The sequence below is a fragment of the Eubalaena glacialis genome, chromosome 1 (genome assembly GCF_028564815.1).
Source record: "Eubalaena glacialis isolate mEubGla1 chromosome 1, mEubGla1.1.hap2.+ XY, whole genome shotgun sequence".
Classification (NCBI taxonomy): Eukaryota; Metazoa; Chordata; class Mammalia; order Artiodactyla; family Balaenidae; genus Eubalaena; species Eubalaena glacialis.
This window is the reverse complement of record NC_083716.1, coordinates 207513808-207534189: the sequence shown is the minus strand read 5'-3', so window position 1 is coordinate 207534189 and position 20382 is coordinate 207513808. Positions and strand designations below refer to the sequence as shown.

The 20382-nt window shown below is 37.2% G+C and overlaps 1 protein-coding gene across 4 annotated transcripts in view; it reads left to right on the top strand.

The window, feature by feature from the left end:
- Nucleotides 1-15510, top strand: part of ICA1L (islet cell autoantigen 1 like) — a 65940-nt gene extending 50430 nt beyond the window's left edge. For all 4 annotated transcript variants that reach the window (XM_061204112.1, XM_061204105.1, XM_061204097.1 and 1 more), the window contains 4 exons: nt 4261-4335; nt 7258-7512; nt 10475-10564; nt 15210-15510. In XM_061204112.1, coding sequence (XP_061060095.1) covers nt 4261-4335; nt 7258-7512; nt 10475-10564; nt 15210-15325 — 536 coding nt within the window. In that variant the 3' untranslated portion in view covers nt 15326-15510. The remainder of the gene's footprint in view (nt 1-4260; nt 4336-7257; nt 7513-10474; nt 10565-15209) is intronic.
- Nucleotides 15511-20382: the final 4872 nt, after the last annotated feature.

Here is a 20382-nt window from a genome sequence, read left to right as displayed (position 1 = left end):
AGCTCTGTAGCCACATTAGCTGTTACTAGTTTCCAGGTCCCCACACCATGCAGTATAGGATATGGAAGTTTGGCACAAAAATTGCATCATCTTCACAGTTTTGCCAAGTGTCAGCTCGTCTTAGAACATCTGTCCAGGGCCTGTGCTAGGCCCAGGGAACACAGAGATGACCAGCTCCACTCCTCCACCAGGAAATCCTGAGTCTGATACAGGCATGAGCAAATAAACCAGTAGAAGGCAGCATGGGGAATATTATACATGTGTTATTAACTTGAAAAATTGTAATCCTCAAGGAATAACCTCAAGTAATAATGTATTGTTCAGTGTATTTGTTTTCTATTGCTATGTAATAAATTATCACAGATTTGAAAAAAAAGCACAACATATCCAATCATTTATTCGTTCATTCAACATAAAATGAATATCTGTTGTGTCAGGGACGTGGAGAGCAGGCAGAACAAAATATAGTTGACCCTTGAACAACGCAGGGGTTAGGGACACCACCCGCCTCCCCACCCCTAGACCTCTGGCCTCCGTGCAGTCGAAAACCCACATGTAACTGTTGACTCTGCCAAAATTTAGCTACTAATAGCCTACTGTTGAATGGAAGCCTCACTGATAACAATCAATTAACACATATTTTGTATGTTATATGTATTGTATACTGTATTCTTACAATAAAGCTAGAGAAAAGAGAAAGTTATTAAGAAAATTATAAGGAAGAGACTTCCATGGTGGAGCAGTGGTTAAGAATCCGCCTGCCAATGCAGGGAACACGGGTTCGAGCCCTGGTCCGGGAAGATCCCCCATGCCACGGAGCAACTAAGCCCGTGTGCCACAACTACTGAGCCCTCATGCTGCAACTACTGAAGCCTGTGCGCCTAGAGCCCGTGCTCCACAACAAGAGAAGCCACTGCAATGAGAAGCCCGTGCACCGCAACAAAGAGTAGCCCCCGCTCGCCGCCACTAGAGAAAGCCCTCAAGCAGCAATGAAGACCCAGTGCAGCCGAAAATAAATAAAAATTAAAAAAAAAGAAAATTATAAGGAAGATAAAATACCTTTACAGTACTGCGCTGTATTTATGAATACCGTACACTTACATTGTTTACAAGATGAATCATCTATCAGTACCTACATCAATATTGTCTTACATAATATAAAACACTGTAGATATATGTATTACTAACACTAGACATCAAAAATAAAAAGATAATGTGAAAAAGAAATTCATATTTATTTACAGGTGTAACAATTCATGCGTCTATAACAAAGAAGCAGCAATATGATTGCATTATGGTAGCCTAGTGTAACTGCTAGACTGTTTGGATGCCTTCGGTGTTAACTCTGGGGCTCTGGATGGCCAGGGGCATTGTCCAATTTCAAAAGAACTTTAGAAGTCAGTCCCTTCCTGGCAAGGAACTTCCTGACTTCAGGGACAAAGCATCGATGAAACCGATTCAGAAAAAGGGTTTTCGTGGTCCATTCCTTCTTGTTGTACAACCAGAAGACTGGCAGCTGGTGTTTACCTTTTCCCTTCAAGGCTTGGGGGTTAGCAGCTTTGTAGATGAGGGCAGTCCTGATCCTGTACCTGACTGCCTTTGCACAGAACAGAAGAGTTAGCCTGTCCCTTCCTGCCTTAAGTCCTGGTGCTCTCTCCTCTTCCTTATTAATAAATGTCCCTAGTGGCATTTTTTTGCCAGAATAGGACAGTTTTGTCTGTATTAAAAACCTGTTCAGGCAGATATCCTTTCATATCAATGATTTTCTTAATGTCATCTGGGAACTTGTCTGCTGTATCTTTTTCAACACAGTTTCTCCTGTTATCTTGACCTTTTTTAAGCCAAACCTCTTTTTAAAATTTTCAAACCATCCTTTACTGTCATTGAATTCTCCAGCATTAGATCCGTCACCTTCCTTTTGCTTTAGATTGTCATATAATGACTTTGCTTTTTCTCAAATCATATTAGTCTATAGGTATGCCTTTCTTATAGCAATCCTGCACCCACATAAAAGCTGCATTTTTAATACGAGATAAAAAGGTACTTTACCAAACATGCGAGGTTTTTGCACCTGCTGGCATAGCTGCAGTGATGGCTTCATGAATTTCCTTTTGTTTTTTTACAATGGCCCTTACCCTGGATTCATTTATCTTGAAATGGGCAACTGCAGCTGCATACCTCAATCTATGGTACATACCAAGCATTTCAACATTTTCTTGTAATTTTCTGTGCTTCTTGGAAGCACTTCCAGCATCACTAGTGGCACTTCCTATGGGTCCCATGGTGTTATTCAGAGTTTACAGTATTACCGTAAACATGAAAAATACACAAGACTTGAGAGATCAGTTTTTACTGTGATACACAATTTATTAGAGAAAGAAAATGGTCGTGTGGCAATGATTAGTGTCATTTTTTTTTAAATTTATTTATATTTATTTTTGGCCGTGTTGGGTCTTCGTTTCTGTGTGAGGGCTTTCTCTAGTTGCGGCAAGCGGGGGTCACTCTTCATCGCGGTGCACGGGCCTCTCACTATCGCGGCCTCTCTTGTTGCGGAGCACAGGCTCCAGACGCGCAGGCTCAGTAGCTGTGGCTCACGGGCCTAGTTGCTCCGCGGCATGTAGGATCTTCCCAGACCAGGACTCGAACCTGTGTCCCCTGCATTAGCAGGCAGATTCTCAACCACTGCACCACCAGGGAAGCCCGATTAGTGTCATTTTAAGCTGATACTCCCAACACTTGAACTCACTGCAGTAGCAACCGGAGGTGGCTATGAAATTACTACAGTTAATTTTATGCAGTTATGATTTAATTACTGCATCTTTACGTTTGTTTACATTTCTCTCAGCTGCAAATTGTGCCATATCAATGTTTGTGTGCATAAGTTTTGATAAATTTTAACTTTTTATAATAGATTTGTGTGTATTTTATGGTAGTAAATGATAAAAATAGACTAGTATGTACATATATTTTATGCATTCATGACATACCTAACTTTTTCTTAATGATTTTGATATTTCTTGACTGTTAGGTTCTTCTGTGAGTTTTTTCAAATTGTCACGAATCTCCAAAACTTTTTCCAGTGTATTTATTGAAAAAATCCACACATAAGTGGACCTGTGCAACTTCAAACCCTTATTGTTAGGGTCAGCTGTATAAAATGGCCTTTCGGAGACTATAGAATGAGAACAAATCCACCAGGGAAGGAATAGGCTTTGGAATGTGAAAACTTTATTTAATTGAGGTATAATTGACATATAACATTGTACTAGTTTCAGGTGTACAACATGATGATTGGCTATATGTATATATTGCAAAATGATCACCACAGTAAGTCTAGTTAACATCCATCCTCATACACAGTTACAAATTTTTTCTTGTGATGAAAACTTTTAAGATTTACTGTCTAAGCAACTTTCAAATATGCACTACAGTATTAACTATAGTCGACATGCTGTACATTACATCGTCATGACTTATTTATAACTGGAAGTTTTGTGCCTTTTGACTCCCTCCGCTCATTTTGCCTCCACCCCTGCCTCTGCCTCTGGCCTCCAGCACTGTTCTCTACATCTGTGAGCTCGGGTTTTGTTTGTTCTTTAGATACCACATATAAGTGAGATGGTACAGTATTTGTCTCTCTCTGACTTATTTCACTTAGCATAATGCCCGCAAAGTCCATCCATGTCATTGCAGATGGTAAGATCTCATTCTTTTTTTTAATGGCTGAATAATATTCTATTGTATATATGAACCACATTTTCTTTATCCATTCACCCATCGATGGACACTTAGGTTGTTTCCATATCTTGGCTATTGTAAATAATGCTGCAGTGAACATGGGGGTGCATTTAACTTTTTGAAATAGTGTTTTCATTTTTTTTGGATAAATACCCAGAAGTGGGATTGTTGGATTATATGGTAGTTCTATTTTTAATTTTTTTGAGGAACCTCCATATTGTTTTCCATAGCCACTGTACCAATTTACATGGAATATGAAAACTTTTAACTTTCAAGAGGGCATAGATATAACAGAGGACCTGAATACCTGTGGGTATTACAAATTTATTTGTGTATATATATAGTGTTATATATATATACATATGTGGTTTTTATATATGGTTCTTTAAATTTTTAGATATATGTATTATAATCTGATTTGGTCAATTGAACAGTTTGGTCACATTATCATAAAATACTATAGTAAATAAGCATGCTAAATTTCTTCTTGTTCAACTTATCTTTTATGTGCTTTTGTTTCAGCAACTGAAGATCACAAGGAAAAACATTCTGGAATAAGAGAATTTGGAGGACCTCAGTTTTCTAACTCTGAAAATGGTAAATTATAATTTCACTGTATATATGGATAATTTATTATTTAAAATTCTTTAGTTTTTATTTAATATTTCCGTAACATGAAAATCTGTATAGGTCTCTACCCAGGAATGCAATCCTATACTTCTACTTTGTAGCACATGCCAATGGAAATTAAATAATTGCTTATTCTGTATGTTTCAGCCCTGTGGAATGTATCTCTGTAACTGTGAGGACATGTGGCACTGTGTTTATCTTACTATCGCATGTGTCTCTACCATCCAGTAATGTAGGCACTACCTACAATGTAAATACTACCTTGAATGTCTCTGCCAAGCATTGCAAACATTTTCTCCTAGTTTGTCTTTTGACTTTTCCTGTAGTTGTTTCTTGCCATGAAAAAATTTTAAACATTTTATGTAGTCAAATTTATTAATCTTTTATTTTATTGGATCTGGTTTTTGTCATATGCAAAACCCAGGTTAGAGGAGTTCGTTTATGTTTTCTTCTAGTATTTGTATAGTTTTATTTTTTATATTTAGATCTCCAATTCATTTGGAGTTTATTCATGCATATAGCGTTAACAATGGATTAAATGTTATCTTTTTGCAAATGGCTATCCTTTATATTATTTTTTTAAAAGCCATGTGTGCCCCAGTAATTTGAGATAACTTCCAATCATATGCTAGATTTCTATACGTATTTGAGTCTATTTCTGGACTTTCATAGAAACTTTTTTGTGTGTTTTTGTATCTGGTGGGACTAGTATCTTCCTCTTCCTTTCATTATTTTCTTAACTAATCTTGCATGTTTATTTTTCAATATGAATTTTATATCAAATTGTCTAGCTCCATAAAAAAGCTCATTGATACTTTTATTGTGATCACATTAAATATGAAAACTGACAGCTTGCTGATGTCAAGACATCCTAAGCAGAAACAAAGGGCACCTTTCTATTAAAGTTTACTTGTCTATCTTTCAGATATAGTTTTTTGTTATAGGTTTTGAACATTTCTTGTTAAGTTTATTTCTGAATATTTTATTTCCTTTATTGCCATTATAAATGACATTTTCTTTCCATTTTATCTTTTAACTGGTTATTATTTTGTGTATTGATATAATTTTTGCATGTTAACCATATATCCTGCTACCTTGCCGAACTTGCTTATAGTTTGAGTTAGTTTTATCATTGATTTTCTGGAACGTTCCAGGTACCATCATGTCTTCTGCAAAGAGATAGTCCTGTTTTTTCTTTATCAATTCTTGTGACTGTAATTAATTTCTTTTGTTTAATTGCATTGGTTACTACCACCAGAACAATGTGAAATAGTATTGTTCCTGATCTTAGTGTCAATGCCTGTACTGTTTCTGAATCAATTAAGACGCTAGCTTTTGGACTGAGGTATATATTTTACAGTGTTAAGGAAGTAGCCATACATTCCTGTTTTCTCAAGAGTTTTTATTAGAAATGATTGTTGAATTTTGCCAACAGGTTTTTCAGCATCTATGCCCTGTGAAAACATCTAGGCCTGTGATTTTTTGTGTTTTCTTCTCTGTGGAAATTGATCTGTTTAAGCTTTCTATGTGTACTGGGACCAATTTTAGTAAATTATATTTTTCTCAGAAATTATTCATTTTGTCTAGGTTTTCTAATTTATTTACATAGAGTTGTACAAAATCTCTTGATTTTTTAACAGCTTTATCAAGGTATAATTTAAGTACCATAAAATTCACCCATTGTAAGTATAAAATTCAATGACCTTTAGTAAATTTATAGAGTTGTGCAACCATCACAATTGACTATTAGACTATTCCCATTACTCCCCAAATTCTCTCATGCTTGTTTGCAATTAATCCTTCTCCCACTCCCCCACTCCCACCAGGCTAGAGCGAATTTTCATCTGGCGGAATTGAGAAGTGGGTGGAAGAGAGTGGTTCTTAGTTCAAGTACAATGGTCTTTCATTCTTTCTAAATTTTAATAGATTTTCTTGAGTAAATGTTTCTTCACTTGGTGTGTGTCCTTGGAACAACTTCCAGAGACTTTAAATGGTTATTTTTAAAATCATTTTCACCAGTTACTTAAAACTGATGTGCGGGTCCCTAGACCTCATCATTCTATCATGCTGGAAGCCCCTATCTTTCATTTTTATTGATAATGGTAAATAAATATTTATTTATTAATGATAAATATTTTATTGATATTTAGGGTCATGATTTTTCATGTTAGTTATTTAAATATCCCATGGATTATGATATGAAATGTCTTCTTTATCATTTTTCAGAAATTCCATTACCCTTCCAACCAAGAATGTTTAATAGAAGGTATTAAAAATGTGCAAGTGGAAGAGATTTTTATCCTTCTGATTTCATTAAAAAAGTTGTCTCATTTTATTGCATTATAATCAGAGCATGTTGTTCGTAATATTTCTATTTTAAGAAACTGATTTGTATGTGTGCCTTAGTTATAATTAATTTCTGTGAATTTTCAGTGTGTGCCTGAGAAAAAGGTACATTTTCTATTAGGGTTTGCTTGTATTCAAAAATAACTACCGTGTTTTTTTATGCTGTTTAGATCTTTTATATCTTTACTTTTGTCCTCTTGGCCTGTTTTTTTACTGAGAGTGGTATATTAAAGTCTCCTGTTTTTAATTTGTTTCAGTTTCTCCTTGCATTTCCTGTTTCTGTCTTACATAGATGGTTGCTTAATTATTTTATACATAAATATTCATAACTATTAGTATTTTCATTGTGAAATGTGGTCATTTTGATCTATAGCCTACCTAATTAGAAATTATTTTCACATAAACTCCTCATCAGTTTAATTGTTCATTAAAAATTATGTTAATAAAGTATGAGAACCGTGAAACAAATTTGATTTGCCCTATATGCTACTCTCATTTCCTCAAAAAGAAAAAAACCATTCTGTTTTTATGTTCACTCAACAGTTGCAAAAGATGTACCAGTAGATTCATTGGAAGATGATTTTGAGAAGGAATTCTCATTTCTGAACAGCCTCCTAAGTCCTGGTTGTTGGAGTGCTAGTGAATTTTCCCAGGAATGCCAGGCTGTCTTTGGGAGCCCCAAGGCCAGTCTCACATCCCAGGAGCCTTCTGGGGGATCTGAGCCTCTTGCTCACTCCTCACGATTCCTTCCTTCACAACTCTTTGACCTTGGCCTTCGTGCTGCTGGAGCTTTCAACAGTAAGTGTCTATGCAACATTTGGATACCCTTGAACTGTTGTATCTTTGTGAAGCAAAAATATGTGCCTGTGGATGCTGAAATCAACAAGGAGATTGAGTTAGCTTCTGTACTACTGGATAAAATCTGCAGTCACACCAGTCAATGGGAAAAATAACAAATATAATTGGAGTCTGTCAACGAGAGTGAAATAAGGGCTGCTTTCCTGCCACCTCCACTAAACCCCACATTTTTTCATTGACTTTCCCAGGTGTCTTCTCTACATAGAAAATCAGTGTCTTGTTTAAAACTCTTGACCTGCTAAGTTACCCCTGCCTAGGGCAGGTGATACTGTTTCTTCCACCTAGCAAAACTTGGTGTGTTCTCTTCCTATGGGCTCAGAGTTAACAAAAGCAAAAGGAATAGGTCTGGAGCTGGTTCCACAGCAGCCTTCAGGGCAAGGCAGCGGGAATGGAGGACTGTGGTGGAAAGCTGGGAGCAGGAAAGGGTCACCTGCTTTGTTTATATGTCAAGGACTGTCTCCACTCACCTGCTGTTCCACCATCCTGTGTCCAACCCAACACCTTGGGAATCATTTTGCTCCCCACTTCCATATTGGTTCCAATGTCTTGTCAATTCTGTTTCTAAAACGTGTCTCAAATTTCCCACTCCTCCTCCTCTGCCATTTAGAACCTCATTTGGTTTCCTGGGTTACTGTGACTCCTCCTAATAGGTCTCCGAAACCCCAATTCATCCTCCATGTTTCCTCCAAAGTTCTCTAAGAAGCAGATTGAGATGTCAGCACCCTGCTTACATTTTTCAAAAATAAAGCACCATTGGCCCCAGGGTCAAACCTGCCTGTGCCTGCATTTCCACCCTTATCTCCTACCTTATTTCAAAATACCTGCCATTTTCGGTAACCGTACTGTTTCCAGACCCTTCTGAGGCATCTTTGCTCATGCCCCTCTTTGGCTGTAATGTTCCGTAATAGAGCGTGGACTTGGGCCCAAATATTAGGTTCCCATCCAGTGTTTCCTCCACCACACCAACCTTGAGGACTCCCTCAGTACTGCCAAGTGGAAGTGCTTTTTCCCTCCTCTGGCCTCCTGCAGTGCTTTATCGGTTTTCATGGCTGCGATCATAGTTTTTTTTTTAATATAGATTTTATTTTTGTTTATTTTTGGCTGCATTGGGTCTTCGTTGCTGCGCGCGGGCTTCCTCTAGTTGCGTCGAGCAGGGGCTACTCTTCGTTGCGGTGTGCGGGCTTCTCATTGCGGAGGCTTCTCTTGTTGCGGAGCATGGGCTCTAGGCGTGCGGGCTTCAGTAACTGTGGCTCCTGGGCTCAGTAGTTGTGGCTCACAGGCTCTAGAGCGCAGGCTCAGTAGTTGTAGCACGTGGGCTTAGTTGCTGCACGGCATGTGGGATCTTTCCGGACCAGGGCTCGAACCGGTGTCCCCTGTGTTGGCAGGCGGATTCTTAACCACTGCGCCACCAGGGAAGTCCTGCAATCATAGTTTATCCTGCCTTATATCCCTGTCTTTCAGCCTCACAGCACCTCACGGTGTCTTAATGCATTGTACTTTGTATTAAAATACTTATGTTCATACTTTATCTGCAAGACCATCATGCTTTATCCAATCTTCAAGCACCTCAAGGGCATGATCTGTGGGGTGATTTATCTTGGTGCTTTCTGTGACAGCAGCATAAAAGTTAGCTCAATAAATAAAATAAATATCAGTTAAATAATTACTCAGTAAGAATTGGTTAAATAACCTAAAAGTAAGAATGGACCGTACTATTTGATAACGAGTCCCCGTCTAGGATAATTCAGATGTTTTGCTTGTGGTAAAATTTTAGACAACAGTTATTCTCGTGTGGCATATCAATGGCCCAATAGTTACAAAGATTTACAAACTGATTCACTCTCTGCTATGAACTCCTGCTCTTTCTCCTTCACTTGCCACATCGCTAGCAGCACTGGACTCTTCTCTTATTTTCTGGCAGTACAATATCAACAGGATTTCTGCACTACTCAGAACGTCTGTCCTGGTTCCTGCCTGCAGGCTGACGGGATATTCCCACATGATAGCCAAGGCAATTAGTCCTCGTGTTTGAGTGTCTTGCTGAGTCATCAGGCAGTTTAAACTGTTAAACTGCTCCCAGCACAGGACTCTTCCTACTTCACTAGTCTCTCCTTTATGTCTCCCTCTTTTTCTCCTGTGATGTAGACCAGGAAGGTGAGCTGCCCTGAGAGTTTAAAGATCTATGTTCTAGGAGCCTCAAGTAGGAACTTGGGCCTCAGATGATCTCTACTATACAAGGAAGGTAGTAGGCCAGATAATCTAAGTTCCTTTCTAGTGCTGTGTTTTAATTATAGCATAAATAAGTTTTCATGTTACAGCAGACATTGCCCTGTGTTACTAGTATTCATAATGATACTTTTTAAGGAGTATATCATATTTCATCACATTTGTCCACCATAATCCACTTAATTCCTTCCTTATTGTTTCTACTTTTTCATGTTATAGATAATGCTGCAATAAACAAAATCATGCACGTACTTTTTCCTTCAGTTAAATTATTTCCTTAAGATACATTTCTAGGAATGGGATTACCAAGTCAAAGGGTATAAACCTATTCATAGGTTTCAGGATTCTAATTGTCATGTTTATTTCCTCTCTTCCTGACTCCTTACAGCTCCTCTTTCTACACCTTATCCATTTGCCATTGTTTTAAAGAAGAAAAGCTTATATATTTATTTCAGAACCACTTTGCAAAATTTAAGAAAGTCTAACTCTAGCTGGGACTAAACTTAGATGATTTGAATAAAATTCATAATAGCAGATATATGTCTTATACTGTGGAATATTACCCTGGTACAAAGATTGGAGGACTTTTATTAGATATTTTTTCCCTTTTCTTGTTTTGCTGATGCTACTTTCTATTTGATTAATAATGGATAATTCATTATTTCTCTTTCCCCAGGCTGGGCCTCCCAAGGGGGATTAGAACTTCCTCTTTCACACACTGATAACCAGTCAGTGCCTTCACAGAGTCCAAAGAAATCAACAAAATGTAAGTTATTTACTTATATTATCATAAGTAATATGCCATCATATTAACAATCAGTCAAATTCAGGTAAATTTAGAAAAGGACCATGTTACAGTCTTCACCTCACATTGTCCAGAAAAGTACTTTGTTAATAATGAATTAAAATGAAAGCTGTATTTAGCTATCCCTCACTGTGGAAAGAATTGAACAGAAATTGTGAGCTGCCATAGTAAACTAAATTCTGTACCTTAATCCTTTATATTTTGTGTTAAGGTTTGTTGATAATGGATAATACCATTAGGGATAGAAGATGCTCTTTGTTTACAGAATGCCTATTGACAAAGGATGCGCCCAGGGTCTTAGCATAGGGCCTGGTACGTAGTAATTGCTAATATATATTGAGTACTTACTATATATATTTTTAAAATTTATTTATTTTTGGCTGTGTTGGGTCTTCGTTGCTGCGCCTGGGTTTTCTCTAGTTGCAGTGAGCGGGGGCTACTCTTCATTGTGGTGCGTGGGCTTCTCATTGCAGTGGCTTCTCTTGTTGCGGAGCACGGGCTCTAGGAGTACTTACTATATTTTGTCTGCAGAGCTGGTCCATGTTGTAATTACCATGTAGGATATACATAGAAAATTGACACATTCTCCATCTTGCAGGGTCTTAGATACATATTAATCTTAGTCACTGATGCTGATTTAACTTTTTAATTGGACATAATTTCAGACATACAGAAATATTTCATAAATGAAAATGGCACAAAGAACACCTGTATATCCTTTACTCAGATTCACCTATTGTTAGTATTTTACCCTGTTTGCTTTATGTAGGCTTGTGTGTGTGTGTAATGCGTGTGTTATTTTATCTGAACCACTTGAGGGTAAGTTACATACACCATGACCCTTTACCCCTTAATGCTGCAGTTTGTGTTTCCTAAGAATAGGTATATTCTCTTGCACAACCACAGTATGGCTGTTAATATGAACGTAATCCTTTTCTATGATCTACCATGTATGTGTATTCCATTTTCGTGAGTTGACTCCATAACGTCCTTTATAGCACTGTCCCCCTCTGGGACAGCGAGTCTAGGGTCATGTATTCAGTTGCCATGTCCCTTTAGTCTCTTTTAATCTGAAACATTCCCACAGCTTTTCTTTGATTTCTGGGCATTTTAGAAGAATATAGTCCCTCTGCTCCACTGTTTTCGTTTTTAATAGAATGCTGCTTATTTCAGTTTTATTTGAGGTCTCCTTATAATTAAATTTAGGTTATTCGTTATCCTGAGTATCTAGTCAGGTTATCCTGACTAGAATACACATAGGTGATGCTCCTTTCTCAGGGTTTTACATCTCAAAGTTGTCCCTCTCTCCCTCATGGGTGTTGTTAATGTTGACCACTCTATCAAGGTGTTGTCCAGTTTTTCTCCTATACAATTACTATTTTGTTTTATTTGATCCTCCCTTGCAATTACTAAGCAGTCTGTGGGGAGACTCTTGGCGACCTTGTACATGTCCTGCTCTTTGTCAGAATTTCCACATAGATTTAGCATCCATTGTTGCTTTTTGCCTGATTCAGTCTATATTGTGATGGATGAAAAGGGATCATTTTTCCAACCCTAGCACTCCCTCCACATTGTTTTATTGTAAAAACACATAACAAAATTTACCATCTTAACCATTTTTAAGTGTACAGTTCAGTAATGTTAAGTATATGCACATTGCTGTGAAACGGATCTCCAGAACTTTTCATCTTGCAAATCTGAAACTCTACACCCATTAAACACTAAGTCCCCATTCTCTCTCCCCAGCCCTGGTAACCACCATTTTACTTTCTGTTTCTATGAATTTGACTACTTTAGATACCTCATATAAGTGGAATGTATTTGTCTTTTTGTAACTGACTTATTGCACTTAGCATTATGTCCTCAAAGTTCATCCAGGTTGTAGCATGTGACAGGATTTCCTTTCTTTTTAAAGTTGAATAATATTTCATTGTATGGATATACCACATTTTGTTTATCCATTCATCCATTAATCACATTTTTTTAATCACATTTTTAAAACATCCTTATTGACATATAATTCACATGCTATACAATTGGCTCCTTCCACCAGCCCTCAATACCCTGCTGTAAACAAAAAAAAACCTCTCTTCTTCCCCACTTACGTATGTATTTATTGTCAGAATGGATTCGTATTTTTTCGATGGTTTATAATCACTACTGTACTTAGTCATTTTGGTGCTCAAATTGCCCCTGTGTTGACCAGTGGGAGCCCTTTCAGGCTGACTTCTGAATCCTTGTGGTATCAATATTTTAAATTTTTCAAATAATTTTAGTCCTACAGAAAGGCTTGCAAAAATACAAAATATTCCTATATGGTTTCACCTAGATTTCACCATGTTTGCCTTAGTCTCTCTCTACGTGAGTGTAATATGTATGTAATTTCTTCTGAACTGAAATTATTCTGAGACTAAGTAGCAGGCATAATGCCCCTTCACCCCTAAATACTGCAGCATCTGCTTCCTAAAAACAAGGACATTCTTTCACATAATCACAATTCAGTGATCAAAATCAGAAATTAACATTGCCATACTGCTATTATCTAATCTATAGACCTTATTCATATCTTGTCAATTGTCCCACTAATGTATTTTGTAACAAAAGAGAAAAAGATTTTTTTCCTAGTCCCAGATCCAAACCAGGATCACACATTGTATTTAGTTGTCAAGTCTCTTTAGTTTCTTAATCTGGAAAAGTTCCTCAATCTTTGTCTTTCATCGTCTTGGCTTTTTTTGTGGTGTACAGGCCATTTGTTTTATAGAATATTCCTTGAGTTGGGTTTATCTGATGTTGTCTCATAATTAGATTCATGTTATGCATTTTGGCAAGACTAGCAGCACAGGAACGATGTTGTGTGTTCTTCATAAACCGTATCAGGAGGCACATGATGTCTATTTTGTCCTGTTGCTTATAATGTTAACTCTGATCACTTGGTTAAGGTGGTGCCTGCCAGGTTTGTTCACTATCAAATTACTATTATATTTTTCCCTTTGTAATTAATAATTATCATGTGGAAAAATATTTTGCAACTGTGTGAATGGCTTATTTCTGAGTAGCAAAGTTGCACCCGCTAATTTAGCATTCATTGATAATTCCTGCACGAATCGTCTATTGCGGTGGCTGTTGCCAAATGGCGGTCTTCCATCTCCTCTCCCCTCCGCCTTTATTAGTTACACTCTACTATATGGAAAAGCTTTGTCTTGTCCCTCATTTTTTACTTATTTGTTGGTATGTATCATTGTGGACTCCTGGAACCCTATTTTAATTCTTCCTAATGCTTTGGGATAAATCAATTGGGGAATCCATCAATTCCAAGCAAATCACAGATTCACAGCAGCCAATTCTGAATACAGCCATCCCTTAGGGATTCAGACTATTCATAATTATAGTTTTCTCTTCTTAAACTCAGTAAACTGAATTGTGCTAAATCATTAAAAATAGAGACTATAAAGTGAGTAAATTTCAGAATTGAACACGAAAATCCTGAGGTATTGGGAAAGCTATTTGCCTATAATCCTTTGCTGTACAGTAGAAACTAACACAACATTGTAAAGCAATTATACTCCAATAAAAATTTTAAAAAATAATTAATTATATGATCATTACTTTACAGATGAGGAAGCAAGGGCCCCTGAAGTTAAATGACTTGCCCACTACTTATTAGTAACTAGTATACCCAGGACTCAAAGCCAGAACTTGTGTGGGTATCACCGGCACTATCTTGGGGTTCCCAGAAGCAGAACTGGACACACAATGCAAGCTTTCAGTCTGTCCTGATCCCTGAGGCTTGGGATCCCCACAGCCCAAACTCTTGTGATCTGTGGAAAGTGGTAACCATGATTGATTGTAAGAGAGGGTTGCCTTAGACGCTTCTGAGCAGGACTGCCTTCCATCCTTTGCCCACTGTGTCCCTGGTCTCATATGTAGGTCTTTAGATTGTCCCCTGGCTCTCAGCCCTGCTTTCTGGACCCCCTGGCCTTCAAGAGCCTAGCTTTCTGAGATGACCCACTGTCTGTGCCACTGTACAGTTTTTTACTAGTCCCAGCCTTCAGCATAGATGTGTATCCTTGACTATCTGCCACACAACTTGTAGACTATTGATGTATGCAATTTTCCAGTCAGGTAACAGGAAGTCATATCCGAGACATAACCCACTCCATAATATATTTATCAAAAATTTTAAAGTACACATGGAAATGTGATAGGATTAGGGGATTTTTCCCCCCTATGTCTAGTATTTTAATATTACTTTTATAATAAATATAGATTTTAAATACTAAGTTTACAAGTGTAATGTTCCTACTTTGTAGGAACAAAGGTTAAATTTTGAACCTTATCTGAGAGCCTTCTACTACTTCCTGCCTTTTCACTTTTAATCAAGTCCTTTCTCAGAGCAACATGCAATTACTTAAATAGCCTCAGCAAAGCATGAGGTTATCTGCATTAGCTTTTCAAAATTATCCTCAAGGAGAGGTAATTGGTGTTTATTCTTGTCAGCTGTCTTAAATTTGATTCAAAAGAAGCATCTACTTTAAAATCATAAAAGTGGTGCAATAATGTGATTTTAAAAATCTGAGACTAATGTGTTTTTTTTCTTTTTTAATAGCTCCCAACAGTGGTAACCAAGACATGTCAGCCTGGTTCAGTCTATTTGCAGACTTGGATCCGCTTTCAAACCCAGATGCTATTGGACACTCTGATGATGAACTTCTTAATGCTTGACTGAAGTTATGATGCCACTTCAATGGCCTTGAGACACCAATTTTGCAACTTACTGCCTTTGTGGAAAGGAGTTTATGTTGTCACCTACATACGAAAACCTTGTGTCTGCAAGGTTAGACAGATGGAAAGGACCACGTTTTAATACATTATCTCTTTAATATCTTGGATTTACAGCTGTTGCTAATATATGGAAAATACTAGAAACTATTGAGTCTGAAATACATACCAAAAGTTAGTTCAAAAATAACAGCTAGGAATAATTATCAATAGGAGTTGTGTTTATGTGTTTGGAAAGCCTTTTATGTATAAGATGCCTTGCTGGCTGTGAGAATTCTGTATCTAGAGAAAGGAAGGACAGCATGTAAACTGGGTTGTGATTTGGGGTTGGTTTTTAAATAAAACGGTGGCAGGGGGAATTCTCTGTTGTGGAAAATAGCACTAGAACCAGACCAGTTTTTTCTTTAGTTAGAAAGGTAGAATAAGATTTGAGAACTCAATTTGCTTCAGTGAAGTCACAGAGAAACTTGGTGCTTGTTTTCTCCACTTGGAGGCTAAAATGTAATATTCCTTAGTTTTTTTCCTTCATACAAAATCATGGACACCCCCCGATTTCATTATTGAATTTTCTTGGGGAAGTAGCAGGGTGATTTATTTGCTAAGTCCATCCTCTGCATAAACAGAAAAATCTCTCTTCCCATTTTATAAACCACAAGAATGACCATCCTATGGTACTTCAGACATTGTCCAAGTGTCTTCAGGCCTGATTCTTCACACATTGCTACTACAATGTACTGTATTCATATGCTTCCTGAAAGAAAACGAGGGGAGGATACTCCCTGAGCAACTGGCAGTAGTATTCCTGAAATGACCCAGAAACTTCTATCTGAATGAGGGAAAAAAATTCTAATTAACTTACCCTCGTACAGATTTGCAATACTTATTACCCCACATTTCTTGACATGATTTAACCCAGAATGCTTTCTGGCAAAGTTACAGAAAGCTCTATACCATCAGTAAGGGAGTGTTTTTCCACTTTTCTGTGGGCAACATCATATGAGGCTCTATTTGATTACTAAGGACAAACATACCCTTAAAAGCTTTAGAGTCTAAGTATTGGAAGGAAGGCTATTTAACAAAGTTAGCATAAGCTAATGAAAACATAGCCACTGTATACACACAGTCACTCAGTTTCCAGTTTTTTCCCATCCACCCTTTAGTTCTGAGGCAGTTCACCAGGTGTCTTGTTTCGTTGTCCAGTCCATTGCATCTGCATAAGAAAACATTTTAACTAAGACGTTCACAGTAGTTTTCATTGTACTCCTAGTTCTAAACAGGCTTAATTATTATTTACAAGAGAACTGCTTGTAATCTCTGAGTCTCTGTATACAGAAAAACATTTTATAGGAATGGACTAGGGCAGGTAAAATGCAGCCCACTTCCCATCCACAACAGGCTGGCCTAACTACAATCTGAACTGCTCACAAGCTATTTAGAAAACCACAACTATGGTCAAGTAGTGTGTAGGCTGGAAAGACCTTATCTGAGGGTCAGAAACATGGACTTAAGAAAAGGTTATGTAAATCCTTCCTTAAAATATTTTCACACGCTTATTTCTTTACTTGGTTAACCATTAAGAAGCATTTTGTAACTCTCCCTTTTTATTCAGTTTAATGCCCCAGAATGCAATACTGTCTTTGTTCCGCCAAAATTCAATCACCAGGGGTTATAATTATGAATCACAATCTAAATTCTATACCCATGGTTGCTCTGTGCTTTCAACTTTGAAGTACCTCAGAAAATGTTAATTTTATGTCTTGCGTTTTTGCCATTTTTCTTTCATTTTCACTAATGCATTAGTTCAAAAATATTTGTATGGCTTCCTCACATGCATGCAGAGCAGTCGTTATTTCATGTAAACAAAGACACTCAACCCAGAGGAAAATCACTAGTCTCTCCAGGCCCAAATGCCAGACTATGAATGTGATGGGGATACTAACCCCAATTTTCCAAGAGCAAAGGTTATCAAAAAATAGAAGTATACAACTTCAGTTCTTAATTTCTCTAACATTTTCGCTTTCAACAGAGTATGTAGTTGCTCGTTTAGCCTCAAAGCAACATTAACTGCCTTAGCAAGTCTAGTTATAACTTCAGCAAGTCTGACTGCATTTTTGAAGTGCACATTTAAAACTTTGCTATTAAAATGAAGGTAACTATTCACATTTTCTCAAGATTATTTGAAGCTCAGTCTTTAATTTAAGGTCCAGAAACAGAAATTTGGCTATATTACACCTAAAATAGGTATAATAGGAAACCTAAAATAAGAGACAAGCTAAAATAAGAAACCAAGCACATATTCAGCAGGGAATGACAGGATAAACACAGAACAGAAAGGTGATCAGCTGCTTCCTGGTTAAATCTAGAATAACCATTCAGTAAGAAGTATATTAATTAACCTTAACCAAGGGTGGGCTGAGAACAACTCTTTCAAATAAATGGATGCTTTTTCTATTAAATGGGGGGGAAATATCTATGTTATACTTTTTAATACCAAATAAGAATGCATTTAAACTTAGAAGAGCCCCAGAAGAACTAAAAATTTGCCTAATCTTTCTTCAACCACTTTATAAGAGAGGCAGAAATACCAGGGCAGATTAAGATCAAATTGGTATAACTTTGCATTTTTTGAAATCTTTCATTAATTGTAAAACATAACTCTGATATGATTAGAAACAAACTGTATTTTAACAAAACAGGTTTCAGTATTTGCACAATGAAAAAGTGTTTGTATTTCAACTGGATATTTCACATAACTATCTTTATAGACCATCTGGAAATGTAGAGGTCTTACAGCATATGAACAAAGGAAGTTTGAATGTGTTATTTTTCTGAGCCTCTTTTAATAAAGATTACAAGATGGCATAAAACAAAGTTTATTTGCTAAAGTGTTCAGTACAAATCCAGTTACTGTTTCTCTATTCAAAAACTTGGGTTTTACCTCAGGACCATAGTAATAAGAAGGTAGTTTGAATGATACAGATACCACAGAATGAAAATAAAACCAGGGCAATTAATATCTTTGTGAGACTGATTCTTTCTAATTTACTTCATGCAGGAGGGACTTTGTAAGATATGGGAAATAACAGAATGTGTATTCTTTGTGTAAATACTCTCAGTAACAAAATACAAACAAATAGCAGAATTTTGAGCCTAGAAGCAATAACCAGTGAAATATAAGCCATAACATTTAACCTGATTTGTTGAAGGGAGGAATAAAAAGCAAGGCAGGATTGATTGATCCAGTTATTTCTACCTTCCATAGCACTGGCAGAGCCCTGCATTTCCTTACCTTGAGCAATGAAGCAGACCCAGAATCTTGGGATACAGACATTAAACTAGGAAGGAAATACAAACTTTAAAATATTAACTAATTCAGCAGTATTGAAAGTAATGCATTTAAAACACAACAGTAAGGTATTTAAATATAGCAAAGAAAACCTATAGAACAGGATAGGAAGAAAAACGTTTGTTCGTTAGGATGGGTCACATCCATAAGCCCAACATAAAATTTCTTCCATGTTTTATGTGCCATTTAAAAGAAGACTAAAGAGTTCAGCAAGAACTGTCCTTGGCATCTAAAGTCAAGACATGGTTCTCTACTCAGTGGTGTAAATAAACCATTCAATGTCCAAAAATAAGTACAACCTGGAGATAAAGGTCTGAGTGGTGTTATCAGGTAAGATTTTGAAGGGCATGTTTTTACATGAAAGAAAAAAGTTGTTTTCTTTATTCCATTTCAAAGTAATACTCTCATTTAAAAGTCTGTAAAAGTAGACGACAAAGAAATGATCCACCAACCTACCAAACAGGAATAACTACTGTTAATATTATATATGAACTAAATTGTGATCCTAGGTCAGGGGTTCCCAACCCCCTGCTGTTAGGAACCGGGCCACACAGCAGGAAGTGAGCAGTGGGCGGGCCAGCGAGCCAGCGAAGCTTCACGTGCTGCTCCCCTTCGCTTGAATTACCGCCTGAACCCCCTCCCCGCTCCGGTCCGTGGAAAAACTGTCTTCCACGAAACCGGTCCCTGGTGCCAAAAAGGTTGGGGACCCCTGATCTAGGTGATTTCATTTGATTGTCTGTCTGAAACGGGCATACCAAGTAACTGAGGTTAAAAAATTACTTTCATAAGTCTTTACCTCAAAAAGTCAGTTAAAAAAAAAAAATCCACCAAAAATGTGAAGTTGCTACTTTCTGCCTCTCTAACAGATGTGCTCCCCAAATTAAAGAAAATATTTCTTTTGAATTTCTGCAGCTATAGCAACATTAAAACCCAGAGCTTGAGGATTTGTGTCACTACCTACCTTGGTCAGGAAGTGGTGTCTAACCAGGTTACTTTCATTTCGCCCTCTGAACCAAGCTGCCAGCAGTTGAAGCAATGAAGAAGACCACAAAGAACAAACAAGGCTATGACCCAAGGGCACATAATCTGCGATGATACCAAACACCTATATTTTATTAATGTCACTGTTACAGGAGAAGTAGCAGTAAGTCTGAGTTCTAGAATCAGAATTGGTTCAAAGCCAGATTTTGACACTTCCCAGATGTATGACCATGGATAAGTTACTTAATCTAATTCCAATTTTGCAATTTATAAGACAGTAACTAGCAGTACCTGGCTTCACAGGGTTAATGGAAGCACCAAGCCTGGCACTTGGAAAGCTGTAAGTGTTACCTACTTTCATTATGATTTCAGCTCAACATCCTTGACTATATTATACTTTACAAGGTAAAATGAATTTTATGGGATCATTTTCCATGACCAACAACTTGTGGCTTTCCTAAGGGATGAATAAACTTACCTAACAAAATAGAAAGGAGATGATAACATGTGTTTGCTTCCAGTTTTTTAAGTTATTTTCACACTCACTAGCCATTTAACTGACAGCACTGTCATCAGCATTTCCTAAAATCACATAAGAAAACTAATGTTCAAAGAGGTGACTTCTTTGCCTAAGATCCCATGACTATAAAGCTGCAGAGCCAGAAGTAGTACC